Raw genomic sequence first — 26,318 nt, forward strand, 5'->3', positions numbered from 1 at the left:
ACAGAATGGAGCTGCTAATGAGTGGAATAGTGGGTTTTTTTTCTCTTTCTACTGCTTTATTTTTAAAATCGCTTGTGTTTTCCCAGACAGGCCGAGCCAGCAGGACCATGAGGAGCTATCCCTGCTGGCAGAATCATGTTTTTACTGGCTGATTAAAGCCACGATTTCCAGCTACTTGGAACTTTAAATAAGTAAGAACCTTAGAGATCTCGCACGCTCATTGGTCAAATCTTCCCAGCAGAATAAGCAGCAGCTTTCCGACTGGCTTGCTCAGCCACACAAATAATTTTCTTTTGGTGAATCTGTGCTTAGCCTTGTGTGAGGGATCAGGAAGCATCCGTAAAGTGACCATATTCGGGTGTCGTGTCCGAGATTTCTATCCCCCCAATAAGAGTGTTGCAAAATTTTGGCAAGTCCCGATTCCTCCCCCCACCCATCTCACAGAGCTGGGGATAGAATCCAGGCGCCCTGACTCTCAGCTCCCCTGTTTCTAACCCACTAGACCCCACTCCCCTCCCACAGTTCATTCACATCAGCGGTGCTCCACTGGCATGACAAGCATTGTCATACATGTTCGATAAACTCAGATGCCTCTGATTTCTGCCAGGGGGTGGGTACAACCCTGCCCATAAGGGGAAGGGTCACACACTGTGTATTTTGGCTCCATGCCCATGTCACTCCTGTCCATTGGAACCCCCTGGTGACTGAAATGCTCGTCATAAAGTGGTGTGGGAGGAGCTGTCTGGGAGCTTGAGCCATCTAGTCACATGCTGGAGACATAGGGTGGAATGGGCAGGGAGCTTGAGCCACCCAGCTGGGTCTTGAGCCATGGGGTGGCATCTCTGGTGGGGAGCTACAGCCACCCAGCTGGGTAGCAGAGCCATCAGGCAACACAGCTGGCAGCAAGCTAGAGCCACCCAGCTGGATACTGGGGGCATGGGGTGGCACAGGCGGCAGGGAGCTAGAGCCACCCAGCCAGATACCAGACTCTCGGTGCAGCACAGCCAGCAAGGAGCTAGAGAGGTCCCTTCCAACCCTGATATTCTATGAGACCCCCAGCTGGATACTGGAGCCATGGTGCAGCGCGGCCGGCAGGAAGCTAGAGCCACCCAGCTGGATACTGGAGCCATGGTGCAGCGCAGCCGGCAGGAAGCTAGAGCCAGCCAGCTGGATACTGGAGCCATGGTGCAGCGCAGCCGGCAGGAAGCTAGAGCCAGCCAGCTGGATACTGGAGCCATGGTGCAGCGCAGCCGGCAGGAAGCTAGAGCCAGCCAGCTGGATACTGGAGCCATGGTGCAGCGCAGCCGGCAGGAAGCTAGAGCCAGCCAGCTGGATACTGGAGCCATGGTGCAGCGCAGCCGGCAGGAAGCTAGAGCCAGCCAGCTGGATACTGGAGCCATGGTGCAGCGCAGCCGGCAGGAAGCTAGAGCCACCCAGCTGGATACTGGAGCCATGGTGCAGCGCAGCCGGCAGGAAGCTAGAGCCACCCAGCTGGATACTGGAGCCACGGGGCGGCAGAGGCAGCTGGGAGGTAGAGCCACCCAGCTGGATACTGGAGCCACGGGGCGGCAGAGGCAGCTGGGAGGTAGAGCCACCCAGCTGGATACTGGAGCCACGGGGCGGCAGAGGCAGCTGGGAGGTAGAGCCACCCAGCTGGATACTGGAGCCACGGGGCGGCAGAGGCAGCTGGGAGGTAGAGCCACCCAGCTGGATACTGGAGCCACGGGGCGGCAGAGGCAGCTGGGAGGTAGAGCCACCCAGCTGGATACTGGAGCCACGGGGCGGCAGAGGCAGCTGGGAGGTAGAGCCACCCAGCTGGATACTGGAGCCACGGGGCGGCAGAGGCAGCTGGGAGGTAGAGCCACCCAGCTGGATACTGGAGCCACGGGGCGGCAGAGGCAGCTGGGAGGTAGAGCCACCCAGCTGGATACTGGAGCCACGGGGCGGCAGAGGCAGCTGGGAGGTAGAGCCACCCAGCTGGATACTGGAGCCACGGGGCGGCAGAGGCAGCTGGGAGGTAGAGCCACCCAGCTGGATACTGGAGCCACGGGGCGGCAGAGGCAGCTGGGAAGTAGAGCCACCCAGCTGGATACTGGAGCCACGGGGCGGCAGAGGCAGCTGGGAGGTAGAGCCACCCAGCTGGATACTGGAGCCACGGGGCGGCAGAGGCAGCTGGGAGGTAGAGCCACCCAGCTGGATACTGGAGCCACGGGGCGGCAGAGGCAGCTGGGAGGTAGAGCCACCCAGCTGGATACTGGAGCCACGGGGCGGCAGAGGCAGCTGGGAGGTAGAGCCACCCAGCCGGACACCAGAGCCATAGGGCGGCACAGCCGGCAGGCAGCTACAGCCACCCTGAACCAATCAGCGCGGCCGCAGGCAGCAGCTGACTTCCGGGAAGGGGGCAGCTGGGGCCGGGCCGTGGAGCTGGAACTGGAGTTGGAGGTAGCGAGCCCGCCGCGGAGCCCGGTGCGGGGCCGCGGAGCGGAGCGCCCGGGGCTCCCGCGCTGGGGCCGGGCTGTGCCGTGGGGTGAATGGCCCCACAAGGTGCCAGGGGCAGGCTGCCCTGCAGGGCTGGGGTCAGCCGGCAGCAGCCCCGCCCCCGTGCTCCTTGCCGCCGGGGAGGCGGGGCTGTCCGGTTTATGGGCAGCCAGGAGAATAGAGACGGGGTCCACGGCTCCCAGCTCTAACCGCTAGACCCCATTCCCCTCCCAGAGCTGGGGATAGAATCCAAGTGTCCGGGATCCTAGCCCCACCCCCCAGCTCTCATCAGTACAGCCCCAATTATATGTGTGTGGAGTTTAACTGGCAGCTTTGGGGTCTCACCCGTAATGACCCCACCATCCCTACGGGCCCCTTCCCCGGTCAGAGGGGATGGCATGAGCCTGTGGTACTTCCCCTCTAGGAAGTGGCTGAAGCCCAATCCCCACCCCAATCTGCTCAATGCACCAAGCAGCCTTAGGGCACACGCATTCTGTGGGCGAGGGGCTTCTCAGTGGGATGGGGGAGGTGTGCGGTGCCCATGCAGCCAGCTTGCCGGGGCAGTGGGATGGCATGTGGGGCCCGTGGGGCCCTCTCTCTGGGGCAGTGGGAGCCAGATCTCCAGGTGAGTGGGGGAGGCTTAGTGCCCCTGGGGCCAGGTCTCTTTGGCAGTAGAGGAAGGGGGGTGTCATCCATGGGCCTAGATCTCCTGGGCAGGAAGGGGGCATGCAGTGCCCATGGGGTCAGTTCTCTGGGGCAGTGTGGGGAGGTACAGCATCCATGGGGCAATCAGGGGCATGTGGTGTCCATGGGACCAGCTTTCTGGGTGGGTGCAGTGCCTATGGGGTCAGCTCTCTGGGGCAGTGGAGGGCATGTAGTGGACATGGGGACAGCTCTCTAGCTTAGGTGGGGGAGGGGTGTGTGGTGCCCATGGAACTGGCTCTCCAGGGTCAGGGGAGGAACACAGTGCTCATGGAACCATCTCTTTAGGGCAGTGTGGGGCCTTGGTATCCATGGGTTTGGCTCTCCAGGGTGTGCGTCATGGAGTAGTAGCCTGGCAGAGAAGCTGAGTGATCCCCATCTTTTCCTCCCTCCCAGATGCCCTGAGTCTGGTGTCCAGGGACAGGGGGCACAGGGAAGCACCATGGACCCTGAGATCTCCATCATGCTGCAGTGTCCGTCTCCCAAGGGCCTGGCAGAGACAGAGGTGCAGGCTGAGCTCTCCCCAGCCTACAACCGACGCCAGCTGCCTGGGGGCCAGGCCTGGATCGACGCTGTCTGGGAGGCCCGGTGCAGCCACAGCCCCTGGCTTTTCAACGGCTCCAAATTCCGGCTACACTCAGCCCAGCTGGATGGGGGCTCCCTGACCTTTCGCCTGGGCCTCACCTGCTACAAGGACTTCCTGGGCACCAACCGGGCTGGCATGGCCAGGCACCTTCAGCAGCAGGGGCAGCAGGACTTTGGGGACAGCCAGGCCTACCTGGCAGAGCCACTGGGAGTGGGTGCCATGGTGCATACTGCCGATGACTGCTTCATCTTCCTAAGGCGCAGCCTGAGGGTGGGCGAGGCACCTGGCCTCGTAGACATCCCCGGGGGGCATCCTGAGCCACAGGTGGGTCCACCCAGCACCCCTAGAATGGAAAGGCCCCAGCTCCCATTCCCCACCCCCGATGCAGCCAGTTCTCCCCCACCCTGGGAAACCTTAAATCCCACTTCCTGCCCCCACTGCACATCTCCTGGACTCCCTGTAAGCACAGGGATGTTTTTTTCCCTGGCATCCACCTCCCTTGCTGTGTTCCACTCCAGAGGTGGCTGCATTTCCTGTACCTGGGCTCCTTCCTCTGCTGCAGGCTGTGGTGGGGGACGTCCCAGAAGAATCCATCCGTTCGGAGGATCTCCCCAGACAGATGGTCGTCAAGGAGATCTTCACCTCCATCCTGCGGGAGATCCGAGATGAGGTGAGAGATGTGGAGTATTGGCTGTTGGTGTCTCTGTGCTCTGCTGCCCTTCACTAACCTGCCTCCCTGCTCCATAGGTCAACCTGTCACTGCCCACCCTAAGCCAGCCAGTGCTGCTGGGCATTGCTCGGAACCAGACCAGCGCAGGTCGGGCCAGCGCTGAGTTCTATGTCAGGTAATGGGGCTAACTCAGTGCACAGAGAGGTCCTCGGCTATAGGGAGAGCTCAGGAGGCAGAGGCCCGGTTTGGCAGATCAGGCGCAGGCACTGTTGATTTAACTGCTGGCTTAAACCCATTTCCTGACTGTTTGGATCTAGAAGCTAGAGGAATCCTGAAATTGGTGATTGATGGGATGGATCCAATCAGAAGTTGAGGTGCAACCTCCCCCCACATGCTGGGGCCCTGGCTTCCTCTACCATATCCTCCCTATCCCCCAGCCAAAATAAACGTACTAGCATGGTGCCAAGACTGGGGCCTCACATTGTGCCAGGTGCTGCACAGACACACAGTGAGACAGTCCCTGCCCTAAGGAGGTCGCAGTCTAACTAGACAGAAGAAGGATAGTTATCCACATTTTATAGATGGGTAAACTGAGGCACATAGCAGGGATGCCACTTGCCCAAGGTCACAGAGAGAGTCGGTGGCAGAGCTAGGAATAGAACCCGGGTGTCGTGAGTCCCAGTCCTGTGCTAAGGTCAGGCTTCAACTTTGCTGCCCATAGAGACAGAGAATAAACAGGGGTAGCTGCCATTGGACCGCAGGCCCGGTTGTCTCCGTTCTGCTAATGGAGCTGCCCCATGTCCCAGGTGCAGCCTGACGTCGGAGCAGGTGAAGCAGAGATATGAGATCGGGGGGCCTGAAGCTCAGGAATCCACTGGCATCATCTTTATCAAGAGAGAGGTAAGGAGAGGGCACAGCCTGGCAGATGGGAATAGAACCCAGCAGTCCTGACTCCTGGTCCCCCTTCTCCAATCCACTGGACCCCACTCCCCTCTTAGATCTGGGAATTGAACTCCGGAGTCATGGGGGAGTCCCTGCTCTCCCAGCTCCTGTGGTCGATAAGGGTCACACGTGAGCTCTGGGTGGTGCCGGCAGGTACCCTGCCTCCCTGCTCCCTGGTACTGACCCCATGGTGTCCCTGTGCTTCCCCTGCAGGACGTCCTGACTCTGGAGCAGACCGGAGAGATGTGGAGGGAGCTGTGCCCATCTGCCAAGGGGGCTGTCAGACTCTACACCCTGGTGCAGGGTGGGGGGCAGTGACAGGAAGGGTACCGACCTCCCAGGTCACTATGGGGCTTATCTGTGCCAAATTGGGCATCGACAGACCCTGCAAGCTCTCTGCACACGCCAGCCCTATGTCATGGAGCCAGCAGGAGGGGGATCACTGCAGGACCAGACTCACCTTTCCAGGGGCAGGGCCCTGCCCTGATCTGGGTCCAATTCTGGCTGTTTTACCCATTGCTGTTGAGAACCCATCTCCCAATAAAGAATTTATTCTTTGACTGCAGTGGCAGGTGCTAAGCCTCTGGCATGATCCCATTTACCAGAATGCACTGGGCTGGCCCAGCCTGGAAGGAGGCAGCAGCACCTCCCCATACCCTCCTATCTGGATGATCTCAGCCAGCTGCCACCAGAACTGAAGAGAGAGAGAGAGAGTGGGGGAGGGACTGGCTAGCTCAGGGGAGTGTGGAGTGTGATTCGGGGGTCTTTCCCCTCTAGGGGGCACTGGCACTTGGCCTTTCCCCAAGGGCTACATGAGCTCTAGGGGGAATCCCCATGCCCCAGAGGGGGGCTGGTGCACCCTGGAGACTCTGATGGGCCTGGGGCACCATCCCCATGCTAAGGAGGATGAGGGACACTGGGTTCCCCAGCTCTCTGGCCTGCATTGTCCAGTCTAACTATGCGGCAACCCCTCAGCCGGCCCTCTTGCCCCAGGGCTGGATACAGTACTAGTCGCTCATGATGATAATACAGAGGCTTCTGCCCCATCTCCCCTCCCAGAACCAGGGAGAGAAACCAGGACTCCTGACTCCCAACCCCATGTTCTAACCACTGGACCACACACACACCCCTCAGGTAGAGAGGGGACAAAATTCCTGGGTTCTGTCCTGGGCTCAGTGGGATGTGGGGGTCTAGTGGTTAGATCTGGGCAGGATCTTTCCCCAGTCAAAGCTGGGCAGTGGATGGGGTTGGCCCTGCATACCTATGGACATCCCATTCATGTCTGGAGGCGTCAGCCATAGGGGCCCTGGAGACATTAATCCTGGTCTCGGCCGGCCCGAGGGCAGCTCAGCCCCTAATCGGCTCAAGGAGGGGTGAATGGCTAGTTTGATGGTGAGGCCTGGAATCCCAGATGATTAATTGTATTCAAGTTGCCAATAAGCTGGATAATCGGAGCTGAGTGGAGGGAACGCCTAAAGCTTTGAGATGCAGCCTTCTCTCACGCCATCCCAGCCTAGGATCGCCCCTGTGGGAGCCCATGGACTATGGATGGATACTTCCCACCAACCCCATCTGTCCTGAGTCCTCTTGGCCTTCTCCCCATAAATTGCATTAATCTGCCGTGCCCCAACCCTGGGGGAAACTGAGGCACGGATAAGGTGATGGATGTGCCTGATGTCACACAGTGAGGTGGTAAAATCAGGAATAGAATCTACACATCCTGATGCCCAGCCCCGCTGCTGTAACCACTAGGATTCCCTCCCTACCCAGAGCTGATAGTAAACTTTATCATCATCATCATCATCATATTCTTTGCAACTGCCTTGGCTGGTGGAATGAACTAGGTCAAGGGTGCAGGAGTCAGGGCCTCCCCCAGCTGTCCATATCAGAGGGTGGTGCTGCGGAAAGGGCTCTGTGCTTCAAGGAGGTGAAAGGTGACTCTAGGAGCACAAGGTGCTGCCACAAGCCAGTCTGACTCACTGAGTCACCTCCTGCTGGCCAGGGGCTGCTGTCATGGCCTCAGCTACCCTCAGCCCCTGCCCCCAACCTCAACTTTAACCCCTAGACCCCACTCCCTGCCCCGTGCTGAGGATAGAACCCAGGAGACCTGACTCCTAGCTCCTACCCAGAGAGTGGATTGCACAGTGTAGGGTACCTCATCCTTAGCCTCAGTTTACCTGTTCTTAATTTCACCCCATTTTTTCCTCATTTACCCCCCATAACACCCTCTTTTCCTGCCCTTCCCCATCTCCCATTGCCCTGGCTTAGGGTGGGGCTGGCATCTGGGACGATTCCTTCTGTAGCAGGGCTGTGGCCCTTCAAACCCCCTTTGCAAACAGGAGACCCAGCAGCTGGCGGCCAGAGCTGGAGCTGCCTGCAAAGCAGGTGTGGGGCGCCACCATGTGTGGCCAGGCAGCAGTGCTGGGCCTGCTGCAGGGTCTGGACTCAGCCCAGAGTAGAGAGGGAAGGGGGCGGATGGATAGATGGGGATAGGCAGGCAGGTGGAGAGAGTGACCTGAAGAAGAGCCCTGTGAAAGCTTGGGAAGTAGGTCTAATAAGAGCTATTACTCCATGCGCCCTGTCTGACTCAGATAGGTGGGCCTGGGCCTAGACAGACAGTCAGAGGCAGCGGTGGAGGATGAACCCTGCTTCCAAGAACCCCTGCCCCCCCAGATTATTCCACCTTTGCCCAGTAGGGGGCGTCTCCCCCCGCCCACAACAAGTGCCCCTGGGGCATGTAGGAGCTGGAAAACCAGGCTAGTTGGGTGCCCACGGCTGACCAGTCCTACCTGAAAGACTACAACTCCCAGAAGCCTTTGCGGCCCAAAAGCTCGGCCTCCAGGCCACGACCTTGCCCATGATGCTTGGTGGGTGGGGCTGGAGCAGTTGAGTTCAAGTTTGCAGCTGTGGTTACTGGGAGACTGGCAGTCTGGTCTGGTCGGGACTGGGACTGGGTGACTGCCCCCGGCAAGGGAGCGCTGAGACAGAGGAGGAGGGGAGCGAGAGAGCTGGAGAGTCAGATTGCTGGTGGGAGAGTGGGATTGGTTGGGAGGGGGTCCTGGGGGAGGGAGACAGGACAGTGGGATTGGTGGGGAGAGGGGGCAGGAGAGTGGGATTGGTGGGCAGGGGCTCTGGGAACAGGGTAACTGCCTTTAGGCATTCTAGGGAGGCTGAGGCTGTACAGAGCCTAGGAGCAGGGTGGGAGCGACTAGCATGGATCCAGGGGGAGCAGAATCTCAGCAGCCCCTCCCTAGGGCTCCTGGGAGAGGGAGCCGGAAGTCTGGGAGTCGAAAGAGGCACCAGGACCAGGTTAGAGCTAGTCATGATTTCCCCTGACCCAGACTCTAAACCCCAGTCAATCTCCTCCCCTGGCTGAGCTGGTGACACCTGTCTCCATGGCCAGACTTCTTGCAGGGGTTCTCCCCTCCAGTTCAGGCGTGGTTGGGTGGGGGTGGCAAGAGCTGACAGGAACCCCTCTCTAGGGGTCAGTTGGGACTAGAACCCAGGAGTCCTGGCTCCCAGCCCCCCTACTCTAACCCATTAAACCTCTCTCCTCTACCAGAGGTCGGAAATAGAACCCAGGAGTCCTAGCTCCCAGTGGCTCATTCAGCCCTTTCTACTGAGGCTGGTAGTGGTGTGTGTGGGGGGGGGGGGCGGGGGTTCCCTCGGGGATGAGCCCTCACCACTTCCTCCATTCTCTGTCCCCCATCTCTTTCAGAATCCAGATGTCCGTCTGTCCAAAGCCTTGTCCTATGTTTTGCGTCATGGAGCAGCCCAGCTGGGGCTGGAGATGGGTGCTGGTAAGTGCACCCATACTCCCATGCATTTGCTCCCCCTGGCCTTGCAGGCAGGCTTCAGAACAGCACCTCTCCCATAAAGAGAGAGCTACTGAACCCCAGCAGAAAGGACTGAGACAGGGGACCCTCTGCTTAGGTACAACCCGCCATGCTGACATGGGATCCCTGGCCTGTGGCTGCCCCTGGCTCTCCTACCTGCCCCTGGGGCCTGAAAGGTCAGGGGGTCATTATGGGGGGCACTTGGTATTGATGCATGTGCTCCCTGCTCCTAGGGAGGTGGTGGGAGAGAGAGCACAGAGAAGGGGACTAAGGCTGGGCCTGCTATCCACAGACTCATTGCACTAAACAGCCCAGCCCCTTGCTCCAAAGGGTGTTCCCCCTCACAGGTTACTGGGGGCAGGGGTGTGCTGACATAAACTGGCCTGCCCTCTGCTGGAGGGCCCATGGATGGGCACTGCCCCAGGACACCTGGGTTCTTCAGCCCCTTAGTACCCTGGGTTGGATCTGAGGAGAGCCTGAGGGGTGTGGTAAGGGTTAGGGCATCATGTGGAGGCCAAACTGGTCTTGTCCCTCAGTCACCCCCAATGGATTGCATAGGGAGATGATGGAGTTAGACAGATCTTGGCATAGTTGGTCTAGGGGGGTGGGAGATGGGGTAGATCAGGTCTTGGCCTTGCCAGTCAGAGGAGGGATGGGTTAGAGCATGTGAGGACAGGTTAGAGTATGTGAGGACAGGTTAGGTCTAGGCCTTACCGGTGGAGGTTGGAGGGATGAGTAGGAGCTGCAAGGGGGTGTCAGTCTCGGCTGCACTAGTTGGGAGTGCAAAGGGGGTTTAGATCTTGGCCTAGCCAGTTGTGCGGGAATGGGATAGGGCATGCGAGGAGGGGCAGATCTCACCCTTGCTGGTTGGAGGAACAATGGTGTAGGTGGGGGGCGGGGTGTTGTGCAAGGAGGGAGGATGAGGTAGGGCATGCAGGGGGCAGGTCTAACCCTTGCTGATTATGGGGATGGGGAGGATGTGACAGGTTGAATGAAGGGGTTGGAATGTGGGCAGGGCAAGCCAGGGGGTCAGGTCTTGGCCTAGCCCATCGAGGGGGGGATGGGGCAGGGTGAGCGAGGGGGACAGGTCTCTGCCTAGCCCGTTGGGATGTGGGAAGGGGGCAGGTCTCTGCCTAGCCTATCATGGAGGATGGGAGAGGACAAGGGGGGTAGGGATGCCAGGCCTCGGCCTAGCCCATCAGGGTTTGGGGGTGGGGCAGGGCAAGCAAGGGGAACAGGTCTCGGTTTAGCCCATCAGGGTGTGGGGAGGGGGCAGGTCTCGGCCTAGCTGATCTCATCTATCTCCCCTCCCCAGATGGGTTCCTAGACGTGGCTGCCCTGCTGAGCCTGCCCCGCTTTGGGGGGGTCTCTGTGGCCGATGTGCGACACGTTGTGGAGACTAACGAGAAGCGCCGCTTTGCCCTGCGCCCCCACCCTAGTGATGGGCGCTTGCAGATCCGCGCCAACCAGGGGCACTCACTGCAGGTGCTGGGGGAGGGGTGATGGGCAGCAGAGAGGAATCCCTCTTCTGGGGAAGTGGCGGGGGGCAATTGAGTGGTGCGGGCAGGGGAAATCCTACAACCTGGGGCCCAGAGTGCGGGGGATGGGTCAGAGCAGGATAATCACTCTCCCAGGATTAGGAGGAGTCAGGGGGCAGGACAAGATCCTTGCTTCAGGGAATGGGGGGCAGGGGCACCTAGGACATAAGAAGGGGCAAGAGAATGGGGGCTGGAGGGATGCCGAGAGGCTGATGAGGGCTAAGGAAAGCACAAAAAGGGACTCTAGGCCAGAAGCTCCATTGTGATATCCCTCCATTCCCTCACCAGCAGGTGTCAGAGCTAGAGCTGATCCCACTGCTGGAGCCCACAGCTCTACCCCAGACCATAGCCCATGGCACTTACCTGCGGCACTGGCCGGCCATCTGCCGAGGGGGCCTTTCCCGCATGGGGCGCAACCATATCCACCTAGCACCTGGGCTGCCCGGGGATGGACATGTCCTCAGCGGTGAGTGTGCATGCTGTAATGGGGAGAGAATCTAGGAGTCCTGCCCCCCTGTCCCTGGTGCAGTAATGGGGAGCTCTCTTTGGGGGTGGAGGGCTGTGGTCCTGAGGGACACTGGTGGCTCTGTGTACAAAGCACAGTCAGCTGGGGGGGATGTGGGTGGGTCTGGGAGTTGCTCCCCATAGCCTGCTTTTGACCACCTCTTTGACTATTGATCCCCAGGGATGAGGCAGGACTGTGATGTGGCTATAGTGATTGATGGGCCCCAGGCACTGGCAGGTGAGTAAGGGGACAGGGAGGGCAGTCTCCGGTGGAAACAAAGAAGGTTCCTCAGCCCTTCCAACTGAGGCACCTTCTCAGCAGCAGAACCCAGGAATCCTGGCTCCCAGCCCCATCCTCTAACCACTCAATCCCAGTCCCCACCCTGAGTGGAGGATAGAACCCAGATGTCCTGGTTCCAATGGCCCTGTGCCTGTGCATTGCTTCCCCATGCAGATGGGATCCAGTTCTATCGCTCAGCTAATGGTGTCATCCTCACACCGGGTGATGCTGAAGGCCTCTTGCCTCCCCAGTACTTCCAGAGAGTCCTGCAGCTCCGGCCTGACAGTAAGGGTCTCTCCCACCCTGCCTCCTACCTTCTTGGGGGGAAAAAAGGGGGGATGGCTTGGCACTGGGGGTGGGACAGTATAGACCTCTCCATTACCCCCACCCACTAGAAAGAGGGGAAGGGACTTGTCCAAGGTCATATTGCAAGTGGGGCGGAGGACCTAGCGGTCCTGGCTCCCACTACCTCTGCTCTAACCCACTAATTTCCACTCCCCTTCCCACGCTGGGGATAGAACCCTGGAGTCCGGGGAGTCACTGTAGAACCCTTCCACAGAGTCACGGACCTGCTCGACATGGTGAGAGCTTGGTTTATTACTCTGTGTTTGCAGTCCCAGTTGACGTGCCCGGCTGGCAGCTCGTGGCAGAATCCAAGTAGCTCTGGTTTTGATCTGTTCCCAGGGAGTGGCAGAGAAGTGCCCATGAGCCGATGGAGGGTGGAGGGTCCTGTTATTCCCTGGCATAGTTGGCAAGGGCAGGCAGGTTCAGGAAAGCCAAATTCTGCCAACCCATTTCTGAATCCTTCTCTCTTTCAGGGCGTTTGCTACCCCTCGAGTGACTCTCACAGGGTCCAGGGCCATGGCATGGAGGAGAATCAGGCAGGAGAGAGCAGTGTAAAATAAAATCCCTATTGTTCCATCTGCTGCAGGCTCTTTAACCATCTCTCTTCTGGATTTGCTTGCCTTGCTTCCCCGCGCCCACCGCTGGGGTAAGGCGTGCTGGCTGGGGACCTGTATTCCCCCTCCCATAGAGCACATGCAGGAGTGCTGGGGTGGCAGGGAGCACGAGAAGGGATGGGTGGATCAAGGGGTGGCTTGGGCTGGGGTTGTGTAGGCCATTGTGGGGTGGTGTTTGAGGAGTAGCAAGTGTTGGGCTGGCTGGGTTGGTTAGCTGAGTGTGTATGGAAAAGTGGAGACTGGGGTTGTGGAGCATGGGGGGAGTGGCTTGGGAATGTGTGTGTGTAGGGATTGGTGGGCTGTGTTGTGGGTAGGAGGGAATGGGGGTAGGGGACTGTGTTGGGTGGGTATGTTGGGGATAGGTGGTTGGGATGGGTGGGTGAGGGCTGCTCCCTCCCTGTTGGCGGGGCCAATGTTGGTCCCTGCTGCCCCCTGGTACCCAGCAGGGGATAGGAACAGTGCTGAGTGCTCACAGGGCCTCGTGGCCCCCTGTCAGCTTGTAGAAAAGCTCCTCATCGAGGCCCCGGCCCTTGTCGGTGGAGCGGGTGGACAGGAAGATGTACCCCCCGATGTACTCGTGCACGATATTGCACCTGGCCGACACACAGCTGAATGCCACATTGATGTGCTCATCAAACTCAATCGCCACCTGGGAGAGAGGACAGTAGTGAGGGGCTGGTTGGGGAAGAGAACACAGGAGTCCTGGCTCCCACTTTTTAGTGTTGTTAGAAACTGGGGAACCTTTTGGGGAAGAAGTAGCCTGTACCGGGGGAGGATGGACTCCACCTTAACCAAAATGGAACCAGATAGCTGGCATGTAAAATTAAGAAGGTTGTAGAGGAGTTACATTTAACTTTAAAAAGGGAAACAACACAAGAATGAGGATGTTTGTTAGATGGAAATTAAAAAGAACAGTCACGGGGGTACAGTGCGGCCTGCAGTCAGCATGGAGACTACTTAAAAATACCATAATAGAGGCTCAGACTAAATGTATACCCCAAACCAAAAGAGACATGGCTAAGCAACAGCGTATTGGAGGGGAAAAGTCACCCTTTAAAATGTCAGGTTTCAGAGTAGCAGCCGTGTTAGTCTGTATTCGCAAAAGAAAAGGAGGACTTGTGGCACCTTAGGGACTAACAAATTTATCTGAGCATAAGCTTTTGTGATCTACAGCTCACTTCATCAGATGCTCAAATAAATTTGTTAGTCTCTAAAGTGCCACAAGTTCTCCTTTCCTTTAAAATGTGGAAGTCAAATTCTAATGAGGAAAATAAGAAGGGGCACAAACTCTGGCAAGTAAAATGTACAAGTGTCATAAGACAGGCCAAAAAAGAATTTGAGAACTAACTTGCTAAAGATGCAAAAACTAACAATAAGAATTTTCTTAAGTACATCAGAAGCAGGAAGCATGTCAGACAATCAGTGGGGCCACTAGACAACCAAGGTGTTAAAGAAGCACTCAAAGAAGACAAGGCAATCACAGAGAAGCTAAATGGATTTTTTGCATGGGTCTTTGCAACAGAAGATATAGGGGAGGTACCCATATCAGAGCTATTCTTTTTGGGTGACTAATCGGAAGTATCGTCCCACATAGATGTGTCAATAGAGGTGGTTTTGGCACATATTACTAAAACTAAACAATACTAAGTCACCAGGACCAGCTGGTCTTCACCCAAAAGTTTGAAGGAAGTCAGATATGAAATTGCAGAACTGTAGTATTTAACCTATTGCTGAAATAAGCCTCTGTAGCAGATGACTAGAGGATAGCTAATGAAATAGCAAATTTTTAAAAAGGCTCCAGAGGCAATCCTGGCAATTACAGGCCAGTAAACCTAACTTCAGTACCAGGCAAATTGGTAGAAACTGTAGAAAAGAGCCCAATTATCAGACACAGAGATAAATACACTTTATTGAGGAAGAGTCAATATAGCTTTTGTGAAGAGAAGTCATGGCTCACCAGTCTGGTGTGATGATTAAGGGTATGGAATGGCTTCCATACAAGGAAAGACTAAAGATTAGGGCTGCTCAGCTTAGAAAAGAGACAACTAAGGGTGTGTGAGAGATAAAGGTCTATAAAATCATGAATGGTATGGAAAAAGGGAATAGGAAAGCGTTATTTACCTTTTTCCACAATACAAAAACCAGGGGTCGCTGGATGAAATTAATAGGCAGCAGATTTAATACAAACAAGAGGAAGTTCTTTTTCACACAATCCACAACTAACCTGTGGAAGTCATTGCTATGGGATCTTGTGATGGGCAAAAGTATAACTGGGTTCCAAAAAGAACTGGATAAGTTAGTGCTGGATAGGTCCATCAATGACTATTTGCCAATATGACCAAGGACATAACCTCATGCTTGGGGTGACCCTAAACCTCTGATCGCCACTAGCCAGGTGGATCACTCCATGCCTCCCGTGTTCTGTACACTCTGGCTGAAGCTCTGATATGGGCCACTGTTGCCCAGGATACTGGGCAAGATAGATTAGGGCTTGACCTAGTAGGGCAGTTCTTATATTCTTAGAATCAGTTACAAGATAATAGGGTTAGAAGAAATAGCCAGAATGGATTTGTCAAGAACAAATCATGCCAAACTCACTTGATTTCCTTTGTGGACAGGATTACTGGCCTAGTAGATGGGCCATAGTCCCACATGACACACTCATAAGCAAACTAGGGAAATGTGGTCTAAATAAAATTACTATAAGGTGGGTACACAACTGGTTGAAAGACTGTCCTCAGAGTAGTTATCAATCATTCACAGTTGAACTGGGAGGATGTACCTAGTGGGGCCCTCCAGGGTTCAGTCCTGGCTCCAGTACTATTCAATATGTTCATTAATGACTTGGATAATAGAGTGGAGAATATGCTTATAAAATTTGCAGATGACACCAAACTGGGAGGGATTGCAAGTACTTTGGAGGACAAGCTTAGAATTAAAAATCACCTTGACAAGTTAGAGAAATTGGTCTGAAATCAACAAGATGAAATTCAATAAAGGCAAGTGCAACGTACTACTCTTCAGAAAAAAAAAATCAAATGCACAATTACAAAATGAGAAAGAACTGATTACGTGGCAATGTTGCTGAAAAGGATGCAAGGATTACAGTGGCTCACAAACTGAACGTGAGTGTCAGCAGCTGCAGAAATGGTTAATATTATTCTGGGGTGGTGCAAGAGTGTTGCATGTAAGATATGGGAAATAACTGTCCTTCTCTGCTTGGCACGGGGGAGGCCTTGGCTGCAGTACTGTGCCCAGTTCTGGGCACCACATTTCAGGAAAGATGGGAACAAATTGGAGAGAGTCCAGAGCAGAGCTACAAAAATGATAAAAGGTTTAGAAACCCTGATCTAGGAGGGAAGGTTAAAAACACTGGGCTTGTTTAGTTATGAGAAAAGACTGAGGGGACCTGCTAACAGTTTTCCAATATGTTAAGGGCTGCTATAAAGAGAATGGGGATTAATTGTTCTCCATGGCCCCTGAAGGCAGGATAAGAAGTCGTCCTTAATCTTCAGCAAGGGAGACTCAGGTCAGACATTAGGGAAAAACTTTCTGACTAAGGGTAGATAAGCTCTGTGACAGGCTTCCAAGGGAGGTTGTGGAATCCTCATCACTGGAGGTTTTTAAGAACAGGTTCAACAAACACTTGTAGGAATGGTGGCGGTTTATTAGTCCTGCCTCAGCGCAGTGGGCAGGACTTGGCGACCTCTCAAGGTCCCTTCCAGCCCTACATTTCTGTGATTCTGTAGACCCCACTTGCCTCCTAGAGCCAGGCAAGAGACTCCAGGAGTCCTGGAGCCCATCTCCACCATGCATGGGCACTGGAGAGGAGAAGACCCAATACAATCGTGTCTCCTAGGGCATTCCCCTACACCCCCTCTCCCTGTGCCAGACTCCATAATGGCTTGGCATTGCTCTTTATAGGCCCCAGCAACCCCTTCCCTGCACTGACCTGACGGATGTCCCAGTTGACATTCCACTGGCGCATGTTGCTATACCGCCAGGTTTTCACCATGTCTCCCACGCCCAGGTCAATTCGGATCAGACGATTATTGGCGATGCCCAGGATCTCATCCTTCCTACTGCCCTTGAACCTGTGGAGCATGGAGGGGCTGGGGGTCAGGACTCCTGGGTTGTATTGCAGTTTGGGGGTGGCAGTCAATGGATTGGAGCAGGAGGGGCTGGGGGTCAGGATTCCTGGTTTCTATCCCTAGCTGAGCGGGGAGAGGAGTGAGGTTGAATGGGTTGGGGCTGGAGTGGAAGGTCTGGGCTTCGGGACTTCTGGGTTCTATCCCTGACTCTGTAGAAGTGTGAAGGGGGGTCCAGTGGTTAGAGCGGGGTGGGGGGGGGTCAGGACTCCTGGGTTCTACCCTTGGCTCTGTGGGGAGGGGTGCCTCACCTGACCACAAAGTAGGAGATGCCGAAATCAGGCAGTGATTGCCAGGCCTGGATAAACCTCATCTTGGCCTCGGTGAGTGAGAGCTGGGCCACATTCTGATGGGCCTCCAGGATGCGCGGGGTTAACTGTGGGCAGGAGACATGGGTCAGTGTTCCAGTGTGTTCCAGGCCTGATCACTGCTTGGATGGGAGACCTCCTGGGAGGTTGGGGGGTGTGCTCCCATCACAGTCATTGCTGGCCCCATTACCCAAGTGCAGCAGCAGGGGGTGCTGTGCTGTAGGGGGCAGGGCAGGGCAGGGCGGGGGGCTCAGTGCAGGGCACTGTGCTGCAAGGAGCAGGGTGGGGGGCTCAGTAGGGGTGCTCTGCACTTGCAGTCCTGGCCCCATTACCCAAGTGCAGCACTAGGGGGAGCTGTGCTACAGGGGGCATCTCCTCTTGCAGTCAGTGTTGACTCCATCCTGGGGCCAGGGGTGCTGTGCTTCAGGGAGTGGGGCATGGAGCTCAGTAGGGGTTGCTGCCCCAACCCCCACCTACTTGTTTGGGCTTGAATTTCTTCTGGTAGCGCGGGGACACCAGCCACTGGGTGCCTATGGCCTCGGCATCGGGGGCCACGGGCGCGTCAGGACTGGCTCTCTGCAGCTGCAGGAAGGACAGGATATTCTGCACCTCAGACTGATACGTGCTGTCTGCCATGGTTCGGCCTTTGGCTGCCAGCCGGCACCCTGCCATCCAGCGGGCATACTGCTGCTCCTGCAGGGGGGGAGGAGGAGGAGGAAGGGAAGGGAGGGAGTTAAAGGAGGGGGAGGCACTAAAGACCCCCAGCTGGGACCACCGCTGCAATGCATCTTAGTAGCCAGACCCTGCAGCCCCTTTCTAGAAGATAATCCCATTCACCCACCAATTTATAGCCCCACTGCAGCCCACCTTTTATGTTGTAATCCCACTGCCCTTTCACTCCCCACAACTCTCTTCCTACATGGTACAACCCAAATGCATCCCCCAGTGTGAGTCCCTAGGGTATAACCCACCCCACAGTCTGATCCCACTGCTGTCCCACAACTTACGTCCTCACAGCGCAGGTACACCTCGCTCATCCCCTCCGGAGAGGGCACCAGCAGTTTGATGCAGAACTTTTGGCTTGAGACGTTGACATCCGGTACCACCTCACAGCCTGAAATTGGTGGCAGGGGGAGTGGAATGCAGCATAATTGGTAATTAAAATGCTTTATTGTGTCTGCAAAAATACCTCAAAATCCCATGGGGCTGGGGGACAATCTTTCGCCTCTGTGTTGACCTATGGAACTACTTGCCACACGAGTTTTAAGGAGGCCAAGGCTTCAGGGAGATTAGATCTGGCTGTTAGTTGATGCCAGAGACCATTGACTGGCTGTGAATGGCAGGGGCCAGCAAAGAAAATCCTGTCCTTTTACTTTCAGTTAACTGTGGAAGTCCCTGCTACTGGCGTGCAAAGGGCCCAGGAGGTTGGAACAGAGAGGATGTGAAAGGGATTCCCCTGCACCCTGAGCGCGGACAGCAAGACACCTTCATGCTGCAGTTGGAATATACATGATGGGAATCCCGCCCAGCATTGCCTGGTGAGGGGAGCTCAGTGTTGAGGGAAGGCTTATGTTCAGTTCTCTGAAGCAGCAGACTTTGTGCGAGCTGGGACACAGTGGGCTGGATGAGCCCATCTGTCTGATCTGGGAGGATGTGGGGAGAAGAGATGCCAGGGAGAGGGGATACCGTACTCACCCTTGAGACTGAGCTGCTGTACGGGCTCACCCAGGGCCTCCTCACGGCTCTTGTAGTAGGAGATGGAGGTCTCTTTGAACATTACCCAGTACTGCTTGTAGCCCTTCAGCGTCAGCTTGCGGGGCCTGTGGAGGGGGGCATCAATGCCAAGGTGGAGGGGGCACAGTTGGACACTCCCCAGATGTGGGAGATACACACAGTCCCCCTAGGGCCCTGAGCTGTGACATGGGATGGGTGCAACAGGATAGCTTGGGGGATGGGGTCAGGCATGTTATTGGCACTGTGAGCACTAGACCCCACGTTGCTCCCAGAGCAGGGGTAGAACCCAGGAATCCTGACTCTCAGCCCCCACCCCCAAAGTGAGGATGAGAGTCTGAAGCTCACCTGAATATCCGGAGATAATCCTTCAGCTCAGGGATGGTGGTGAGATTTTCCTGTCAGGAGATCAAGACGCAGTCACCCCCTGCTACTCCAGTCCGGCCCCCCGATGCCCCTCAATCCTGCCGCCTCCTGATATTCCAACCCTGGATCCCCCCACAGCGCTGCTGGTGCCCCTCACATCCGCCCCTTACCAGCATGTCCGAGGTTGATGTCCCCCCCTCCAGCTTGACCTGGAGGTTGGACAGGGCTGAGTCCAGGTCATCCAGGCCTTGCTCCCCGGCTGGCTCCGTGGGGTCAGCACTCAGTGAGAGCTTGTTGATGTGATACTGGAGGGCAGGGGGAGGCCGGTTAGTTGGGGAGGAAGGGGAGGGAGATCTTCACCGCCCCACCCACCCAGATAGCCCCCACATGGGATTGGCCACTGGCTTGACCTGGCAGGATGGATCCTTGTTCACCTGGGTGGGAGAGCTCCAGACGTAGTTAGTCCTGGCCCCACTGGGTGAGCTCTGGGGAAGACAGACCCCAGCCCAGCTGGGGGTGGGATGTGGAAATATATTGGGTAAGGGTGCTCTGTAGCGGGGAGGGGCTAGATCCCTACTAGGTGGGAGTGCTTGGGGGACAAAGGGGGGGGCAGATGGATCCCAGCCCAGGCGGGTGGGAGGGCTCCAGGGATGGTTACTCCTGGCCCCACTGGGTGAGCACTAGGGAAGGTAGATCCCCGCCTGATTGTGGGGTAGGCGGGGGTGTTCCATGGCCGGGGAGGGGATGGATCCTGGCCAGTTGCGAGTGCTTCATGTGAGGGAGGGAAGGGGATGGCTGTGGGGGAATCCCTGGTAGGTGGGGGTGGATTCCAGCCCAGCAGGCGGAGGTGGATCCTGGCCTAGCTGGGGGTGGGGGGCGGAGGTCCAGTACCTGCAGCGCAGCGAAGACCATCATCTCCTCCTCGGTGCTTTCGGTCTCCTCCAGCAGCACGGCCCAGCGTGCCTGCTCGTACAGCTGGGTGATGCGCACTGCGTCGTACTGCAGCATGGGGGACAGGAAAGGTGGGTGGGGGTTAGGGAGTCAATGGGGGAAATTAAGGGGGAGGAGCGGGGAGGGGGTGGAACAGGGGTCTGGAGGAGAGTTGGGTTGGGGTGGAGGGAAGGAGGGGTCCTGGGCTCCAGATCCAAGAAGTCAGTGTAGGTTTGAGGGGGGAAGGGAAAGTCTGGGGAGAGATGATGGGGTGTGATAGGGGTTGGGGTAGCCAGGACAGGCTGGCTATATTTGGGGAGTGAAGGATGGACAGGAGACCCCAGGGGAGAAGGGTTGGAGGGGAGGGAGGCACACAGGGGTCCCACCTTGGGCTCCAGGTCAAAGAAGCTGTAATATTTGAACCGCAGCCAGAGCTGCTCGTTCTCCCGCACGTCCTGCTGCATCAGTGACCGCGAGGAGCTCAGCCACCTGGAGGGGAACACGGGAATTGTCATATTAGTAAGAACAGGTGTGACTCAGTTTCCCCACCCACTTGGGATTGCCACCCCCTGGGTGGGAAGGGGTTACACCTTCCTCTCTAGGGCAGGGTAGATGAGATGGCTGCAGGTCTCTATCTGGGGGTGGGAATGCACCATCAAGAACTGTCCCTAGGCAGGGAGCCCTGAAGCGACACTGAGACCCCCGCTGGCCAGCCAAGGGCGGCTGAACATGTGTGACCAGCACCAGGCAGCTGGAGATCAGGGGACAGGAGGCGGCTTCAGCCTGGCCCACACTTAGCCTGGCAGAGCTCTGTGGGCTGGGGAGGGAGAGGGCAGCATCGCCGCAGAGCGTGAACCCTCGTGCAGATGCTCTGATCCCAGCGTGGAAGGGCTTTGGCCACCACAGCTGGGGAGAGCTCAGCTGATGGAGCCACTCCCATGTGGGTAGAAGCTGCATCCCCTGGCAGGGGTTGCGGGAAGCTCTGCCAGTCAGGCCTGGGCTAGGAACTGGGCTGCCCATAGAGCACTCATAAGGCAAGTCAGGGTTGGCTCTCCCCGTGCCCTGTCGCCGTAAGGACGGAAGGCCTGCCCACCGTGGGGTGCCCCCAAGGGCTCAGCAGCGATGGAGGAGGGAGGGCTCACTCTTGGATACTAAGGGTAACACTCCACCCTGGTCTAGGAGTGAGACCCCAGCCAGAAAACAGGGGAGACTGGCAGGAGCCTAGGGAACGGGGCAGGTGGCTGCCAGCATGGACTCCGGGCTGAGCCTGGCTTTCCGTGCTGCGCTAAGGATGCTACGACGCTGGGTCCCAGGGGGCTGGTAAACACTGGCTTGCTCTGAACAGGCTGCACTGGGTCGCTTCAGGGCAATCAACGCAGAGGAACCTCTGGGGAGATATAGAGAGACATGGGAGTCTGGAGTCCAGGGCCCCGCCTAGACGTGCTGGAGTCGCGGGACTCATCCTAACTCCATGACCCGGCCTGCCCGGGCGCCGCTAGAGGTGACGGGGGTACAGATTGCCCTGGAAATCCATGACGGGACCCAGCTGTGGTGCTGCCCCCAGGCATAGAGCCAGCAGCCGCAGCTCTCCCGGTGCCCCTCAAGCCCAGCCTGCAGCCCCCCTCTCTCCTCTCACCGGCTGTTGATCTGGGCCTTCTCCATGAGGTTGCTGGGCCGAGGCATCTTCAGCACGTGCTCGGGGCTCAGGCCAGTCCAGCTCACTGACAGCATCCGGTAACAGGCCTCGGTGGTGGGGCTGTCCGAGAAATGGGCCGGCATCCCCCGGAACGGCTGCTGCTCCGCGCCTGCAGGGAAAGGGAGGGCTTCTGCTCTGTGCACAAGGGGGGGGTTAGCGGGGCCCAGGCAGATGCCCGCCGCCAGGTGCACACACAGTAGGGCAGGCTCTCACACCACTGCTTGTGCTCACTAGTGCACGTACCTTCTGGCACAAGCACACAGGGGTGCTCTCACATGCACTCACTCACACGCACGCTCACCCCAGCACTCGCAGGGAAGCACACTCACATGCCCCTGCCCACCCCCTTCGCCCGCACTCACTGGCTGGCAGCACCACCCCGCTGAGGTCAAAATCATCCTCTGTCCCCAGCACCGGCCCCTTCCGCTTCTTCTTGTCCTTCTCCTCAGGCGCCCGCAGCAGTGACAGCTCCTCGGCATGCCGGATACCTGAGGGGAGGGGATACGGGGTGAGGGAGCTCCCCAGTAAGGGGGCCTTCCCCCATCTTCCCCTTATTCCATCTGTCTGGGCCCCCTGCCCCTCTCCCCCAAAAGCCCCATCCCTCCTCCCCGAGCCCACCCAGGCTTTTCTCCCTACTTTTGCTCCCCTCACCCCTTTGTGCCCCCCTGCACACCTCCCCGACCCCTGCTCCTCCCCTTACCGCTCCCTGGGTCACCTCCTCACCCCAGACACTGGCCCATCTATGCTCCTACTCCCCACCTGGGAAGGGGCAGCCAGGGGAGAAGAGCCCCAGGTGCTAGGTAGATGTGATGTCACTAATTTGTCATGACTCCCCATGCACTTTTTCCAGACCACTTTAAGCACTGTCCCCTGCCCCACACCTCCAAACCCCCTACCCCTCTGCACCCTTTGCCTTTCCCTCCTCCACAACTCCTGCCCCTCCCTGATACTCACCCTCGATGTCTACCCCCAGCATCCTTCTCCACCCTGGCCCGTCTATGCCCCATCCCCACCCGGGCACTCACTCAGCACCCGGCAGATGCCAGCCACAGCACGGAAGACGGGCTCAGAGAAGCTGGCGTGGACGCGGATCATCCGCCGGTTGGGCAGCTGCAGCCGCACAGGCTTGTGCTGAGGTGTGTACTGGAGACGGGCATCTGCCTGCAGCCCGTACTTATCCAGGGTCCAGTTGGTCTTGAGCAGCCAGAGTTTCTTCTGCTCCCACCAGAGTGCATGGTCTGACCAGTTCTGCTTCACCTCTGGGGGCAGAGCACAGTAGTTTGCACAGGGACCCCTTGTCTGGCACTGAGATGCAGCCACCTCTGGCATGGGGCATGGGGGCTGTTAATGGAGGGACCCCTCGCCCAGCGCTGAGATGTAGCCAGTGCCGCCTCAGGGTGGGATAGAGGAGGTAGCTCCCAGTATAAGGAAGATGCTGCAACCCCAGGAGCTGGACTGCGCAAGCCACCCACACGCAATACAACTACAGACTTCTAAACCAGAGCCATGGCTACTGGGGCAGGGTCCTGGCTTCCCCATGCTAACCACTAGGCCCCATTCTCTTCCTGGAGTTGGGAGAGAACCCAGGTGTCCCAATTCCCAGCCCACCTTTCTCTAAGCCACTAACCCCCCACCCCACCCCACCAGAGCCAGGAATAGACTCCCGAGCCCTGAAGGCTATTTATAGCCATAGGCTCTGGCTAGCTGGCCCCTTATCAGCCTCCATCCAGGGTATGGGCCTCACAGTCTCCAGCAGCAGCTACAGCTGCTATCTGGCACTGCCAGGGGAAGGTCCCCATACCACATAGCCTGGCCACAGGAAGACATGGCACAGGCCCACCTCGTGTCCTGGGCAGATAAAGAGACACTTCCTGTTGCATTGGTCCCTGGGTGCCCCCTCCCACCAGGCCCCAGGCCCCTCCCTTGCTGGTACCGAGGGGAGTAGGGAGATGTGGGCAAACACTGTAGGGGAGTACAGGACAGAGGGAAGCACTTGGGGACAGACAGATGGATGGAGGGGGACGTGTGGGACTGACCAATGGATCACTAACACCTAAAGAACAGACAACTGGGCAGATTAGAGCCCAGACAGGTGTTCCAGGGTTGGCCCACCCCCTGGGTAGCCCCCATGCCCACAGATGGCAGGTGCTTGTTTCCCTGACACAGAGGGTAATTCTGGGGTAATCAAGGGGGTAGGAGGCAGTGCTCCAGCCGACCCCAATCTTGCACAGAGTAGGAGGGGAGAGACAGGAACTGAGGGTGGAACTGGGCGATTGGGAGTCACTTCCCTGCATCAGGGCCATGACTCAGCCTGCATCATGTGAGAGACTGGCAGGAACAGCAGGAAGTGGGGGTCTAGAGGTTAGAGCAGGGGGCTGGGAGAGGACTCCTGGGTTCCGTTCCCAGCTTTGGGCTGGGGGGGGGGGAGGAGAGGGAATTTGAGGTGCCCTAGGGTAAAGGGTTGGGGAACCCCCTCTGATGCTAAGATGCGTGATGCTGGGAATCCAGCATCTACTGGCTACTAGAGGGGGAAGTGCAGCAGGGAAATTAAAGGGACAGAACCCCACCATCCACGCAGGGGCTCACCCATTGTGGGGAGAAGTGTGTAAAGTGGGGAGGGGATGGAAGAGGACACCCCTCCATGTAACCCACAGCAGCAGGGGGGACCCCACACTCACTGATCTTATCCACAATCTGCAGCATGATGCCCCCAATGTGTACATCCCCGGTGACTCGCAGGGTGAGGGGCTCAGCCTCGGGCCCCAGCTCCTCCACAGCCACTCTCAGCTCCCAGGAGGCATCGATGTAATCCCCGCTCGCTGTCTTCAGCCCAGCCATGGCGAGCCCTGGAACGAGTGCAGCGCAAGGGTCAGGAGGGAGACAGGACACGGGAGTTCTGTGCGCTCCTCTGGAAAGGGAGCAGGGTCTAGGGGGTTAGACTAGGGGGCTGGCAGTCAGGACTCCTGGGTTCTATCCCCAGCTTCAATTGTCAGCGTAACAAGGGTGGGGGGGGGGCAGCTTGTCCCTTTCCCGCTCTGTAGGTCAGTAGCGCTGGGGTGGTACAAGGGGATGGAGGGGTGAGAACGACTTCACAGTTCAGCAAGGGACACTTCCCGCCCCTGCCCATTGCAGGGAGGGAGAGGATTTGCCTTCCCCCAAAGCATAGGGTGGAGGCAGAAATAGCTGGACCACTGCTCCCATACAGCAGCGCTAGTCTGGCCCAGTGTTGTGTTCAGGGGCTGCAGGGCACAGGATCACAGGCGAGATGGGAGCCAGGGAATCCCAGTCCCAGCAGGAGAGAGGTGGTGCTGGGTGGGCCCCTGGAAGTCTGTCCTGCAAACAGCTGACCAGACCAGAGAGCCAGGGTCAGGACTCACGGGTTCTATCCCCAACACTGGGAGGGAAATGGGGTCAAGTGGGTTAGAGCAGGGAGGGCTGTGAATCAGGACTCCTGGGCCCATTGCTGACCATAGTGGGTCGGGGGACACACCACCAATCCTTCCCAACTCAATAGTTCTCACTCCCCAACCAGAGCTGGGGACAGAACCCAGGGATCCTGACTCTCCATCCCCCAGGTTGATATACAATCACAGTTTACCCCTGAGCCCTAGCTCACAGCTGAAGACCACAAGGGCTAATACAGATCAGCAGCTCGGTAAATGCCAGGAGCCCCGGAAGTAGGGTATAGAACCAGGCATACGAAGAGTGAAGCCTGGCCCCAGGGACAGCCCCCCCACATCCTTTCAGCTGCCCAGGAGGAATTCTCCTATAGCTTGGTAGGAAGTGCCATGCATCTAACTAGATCACACCTCCATGCAGCCCATCCTCAACCTCCATCCAAAATGGGGTCCCCTCTTCCACTTCAGTGAAAGATTGTGCATAAGGGCACGTGGCAAATTGGTGGGGCAGGACAGATGGAGTGGGACCTGCCACGACACTGTAAAGCGGAACCTGCCACCCCCAGCCACCACCGCGCAGCCAGCCCCTTACCGATCCCGGTGTGGGCTCTGTCCGAAGCTCCCGGAGCTGTTAGCTCATCTAGCACGGATAGGGATCCAGCCTGGGCTCTGTCTCCCTTGCCAGCGTGCCTCCTGTCAAATCAGTCCAGCCCGTTGCTCTAGCCCTGGGCGTTTCCCTCCCCCCCACACTTCACTTCCTCTCAGCCGCTGAGCACTGTTTGCTCAACAGCTCCAGGGCTCTGCATTGTGTTTGTCTTGGGTAGGAAGTCCTTTGCAGCAGGGCCCAATGGCAGCTCAGGCACCTGCCGAGTCCCTGGGATTGCTTTAGAGTAACACAGCCACACTGCTGTGAGCAGTGTGTACGCCCTTCCCAGTAGGGACTCTCTCGCGCTTTGTATTTGAAGCGCCTAGTACCACAGGGGCCCTGATCTGAGTTATGGTTTGTGTAGCACCCAGCACAACAGGGCACCCTAGCACAAGCCAGGGGGGGGGCTACAGTGCCTGGCCCCAGGGGGGGGGCATCCCTTTATTAAACCACAGAAGGACAGAGAGCAGCTATTGGAGCACAAAGGGAAAAGGGAGCCTCCCTACGAATTTTCCTCCGCCCCACTGAGCAGCACCTAGTGAAAACACAGTTAGGCAGTGGAACTCAGGGCCACATGATTCCATTACAGGCCAAAGGTTC

The 26,318-nt window shown here is 57.6% G+C and overlaps 3 protein-coding genes across 6 annotated transcripts; 2 read left to right on the plus strand and 1 right to left on the minus strand.

Moving 5' to 3' along the window:
• Nucleotides 1-2,211: 2,211 nt before the first annotated feature.
• NUDT22 (nudix hydrolase 22) lies at nt 2,212-5,943 on the plus strand. 2 transcript variants are annotated; one of them, XM_084634029.1, is made up of 6 exons: nt 2,212-2,287; nt 3,577-4,090; nt 4,329-4,436; nt 4,514-4,611; nt 5,243-5,336; nt 5,592-5,943. In XM_084634029.1, exons 2-6 carry the CDS (start codon nt 3,623-3,625, stop codon nt 5,694-5,696), a joined length of 873 nt encoding a protein of 290 aa, XP_084490155.1. In that variant the 5' UTR covers nt 2,212-2,287; nt 3,577-3,622; the 3' UTR covers nt 5,697-5,943. The 2 variants fall into 2 exon arrangements, with proteins under 2 accessions (XP_084490155.1, XP_084490154.1); XM_084634028.1 differs by lacking the exon at nt 2,212-2,287 and adding an exon at nt 2,356-2,442.
• Nucleotides 5,944-7,995: 2,052 nt separating this feature from the next.
• Nucleotides 7,996-12,457, plus strand: TRPT1 (tRNA phosphotransferase 1). 3 transcript variants are annotated; one of them, XM_084634031.1, is made up of 8 exons: nt 7,996-8,405; nt 8,544-8,687; nt 9,097-9,178; nt 10,530-10,699; nt 11,041-11,218; nt 11,438-11,494; nt 11,711-11,821; nt 12,355-12,457. In XM_084634031.1, the coding sequence occupies exons 2-8, from the start codon at nt 8,592-8,594 to the stop codon at nt 12,375-12,377; spliced, it is 717 nt and encodes a 238-aa protein (XP_084490157.1). In that variant the 5' UTR covers nt 7,996-8,405; nt 8,544-8,591; the 3' UTR covers nt 12,378-12,457. The 3 variants fall into 3 exon arrangements, with proteins under 3 accessions (XP_084490157.1, XP_084490158.1, XP_084490156.1); XM_084634032.1 differs by lacking the exon at nt 7,996-8,405 and having other exon boundaries at nt 8,474-8,687; nt 11,044-11,218; XM_084634030.1 differs by lacking the exon at nt 7,996-8,405 and having other exon boundaries at nt 8,475-8,687.
• On the minus strand, nt 12,116-26,033 carry FERMT3 (FERM domain containing kindlin 3). Its single transcript, XM_084634027.1, has 15 exons — nt 25,665-26,033; nt 24,353-24,520; nt 22,700-22,933; nt 22,037-22,162; nt 21,615-21,783; nt 20,365-20,467; nt 19,940-20,047; nt 19,219-19,353; nt 19,031-19,080; nt 18,647-18,771; nt 17,959-18,065; nt 17,429-17,644; nt 16,895-17,019; nt 16,448-16,589; nt 12,116-13,144 (listed from the first exon to the last, which is right to left on the minus strand). Exons 2-15 carry the CDS (start codon nt 24,510-24,512, stop codon nt 12,965-12,967), a joined length of 1,980 nt encoding a protein of 659 aa, XP_084490153.1. The 5' UTR covers nt 24,513-24,520; nt 25,665-26,033; the 3' UTR covers nt 12,116-12,964.
• Nucleotides 26,034-26,318: the final 285 nt, after the last annotated feature.

The sequence above is a fragment of the Lepidochelys olivacea genome (genome assembly GCF_965140295.1).
Source record: "Lepidochelys olivacea isolate rLepOli2 genome assembly, chromosome: 7".
Lineage (NCBI taxonomy): Eukaryota > Metazoa > Chordata > Testudines > Cheloniidae > Lepidochelys > Lepidochelys olivacea.

Coding starts and splice junctions, on each gene's coding strand:
- FERMT3 (XM_084634027.1), bottom strand. CDS start 24,512: ATGGCTGGGCTGAAGACAGCGAGCGGGGATTACATCGATGCCTCCTGG. Junction 17,020..17,428: donor AGAAATTCAAGCCCAAACAA/GTAGGTGGGGGT, acceptor TCCTGCCCACAG/TTAACCCCGCGCATCCTGGA. Junction 13,145..16,447: donor TCAACTGGGACATCCGTCAG/GTCAGTGCAGGG, acceptor CCTCTCTCCCAG/GTGGCGATTGAGTTTGATGA.
- NUDT22 (XM_084634029.1), top strand. CDS start 3,623: ATGGACCCTGAGATCTCCATCATGCTGCAGTGTCCGTCTCCCAAGGGC. Junction 4,091..4,328: donor GGGGGCATCCTGAGCCACAG/GTGGGTCCACCC, acceptor CCTCTGCTGCAG/GCTGTGGTGGGGGACGTCCC. Junction 4,437..4,513: donor TGCGGGAGATCCGAGATGAG/GTGAGAGATGTG, acceptor CCTGCTCCATAG/GTCAACCTGTCACTGCCCAC.
- TRPT1 (XM_084634031.1), top strand. CDS start 8,592: ATGGATCCAGGGGGAGCAGAATCTCAGCAGCCCCTCCCTAGGGCTCCT. Junction 8,688..9,096: donor GAAAGAGGCACCAGGACCAG/GTTAGAGCTAGT, acceptor CATCTCTTTCAG/AATCCAGATGTCCGTCTGTC. Junction 10,700..11,040: donor ACCAGGGGCACTCACTGCAG/GTGCTGGGGGAG, acceptor TTCCCTCACCAG/CAGGTGTCAGAGCTAGAGCT.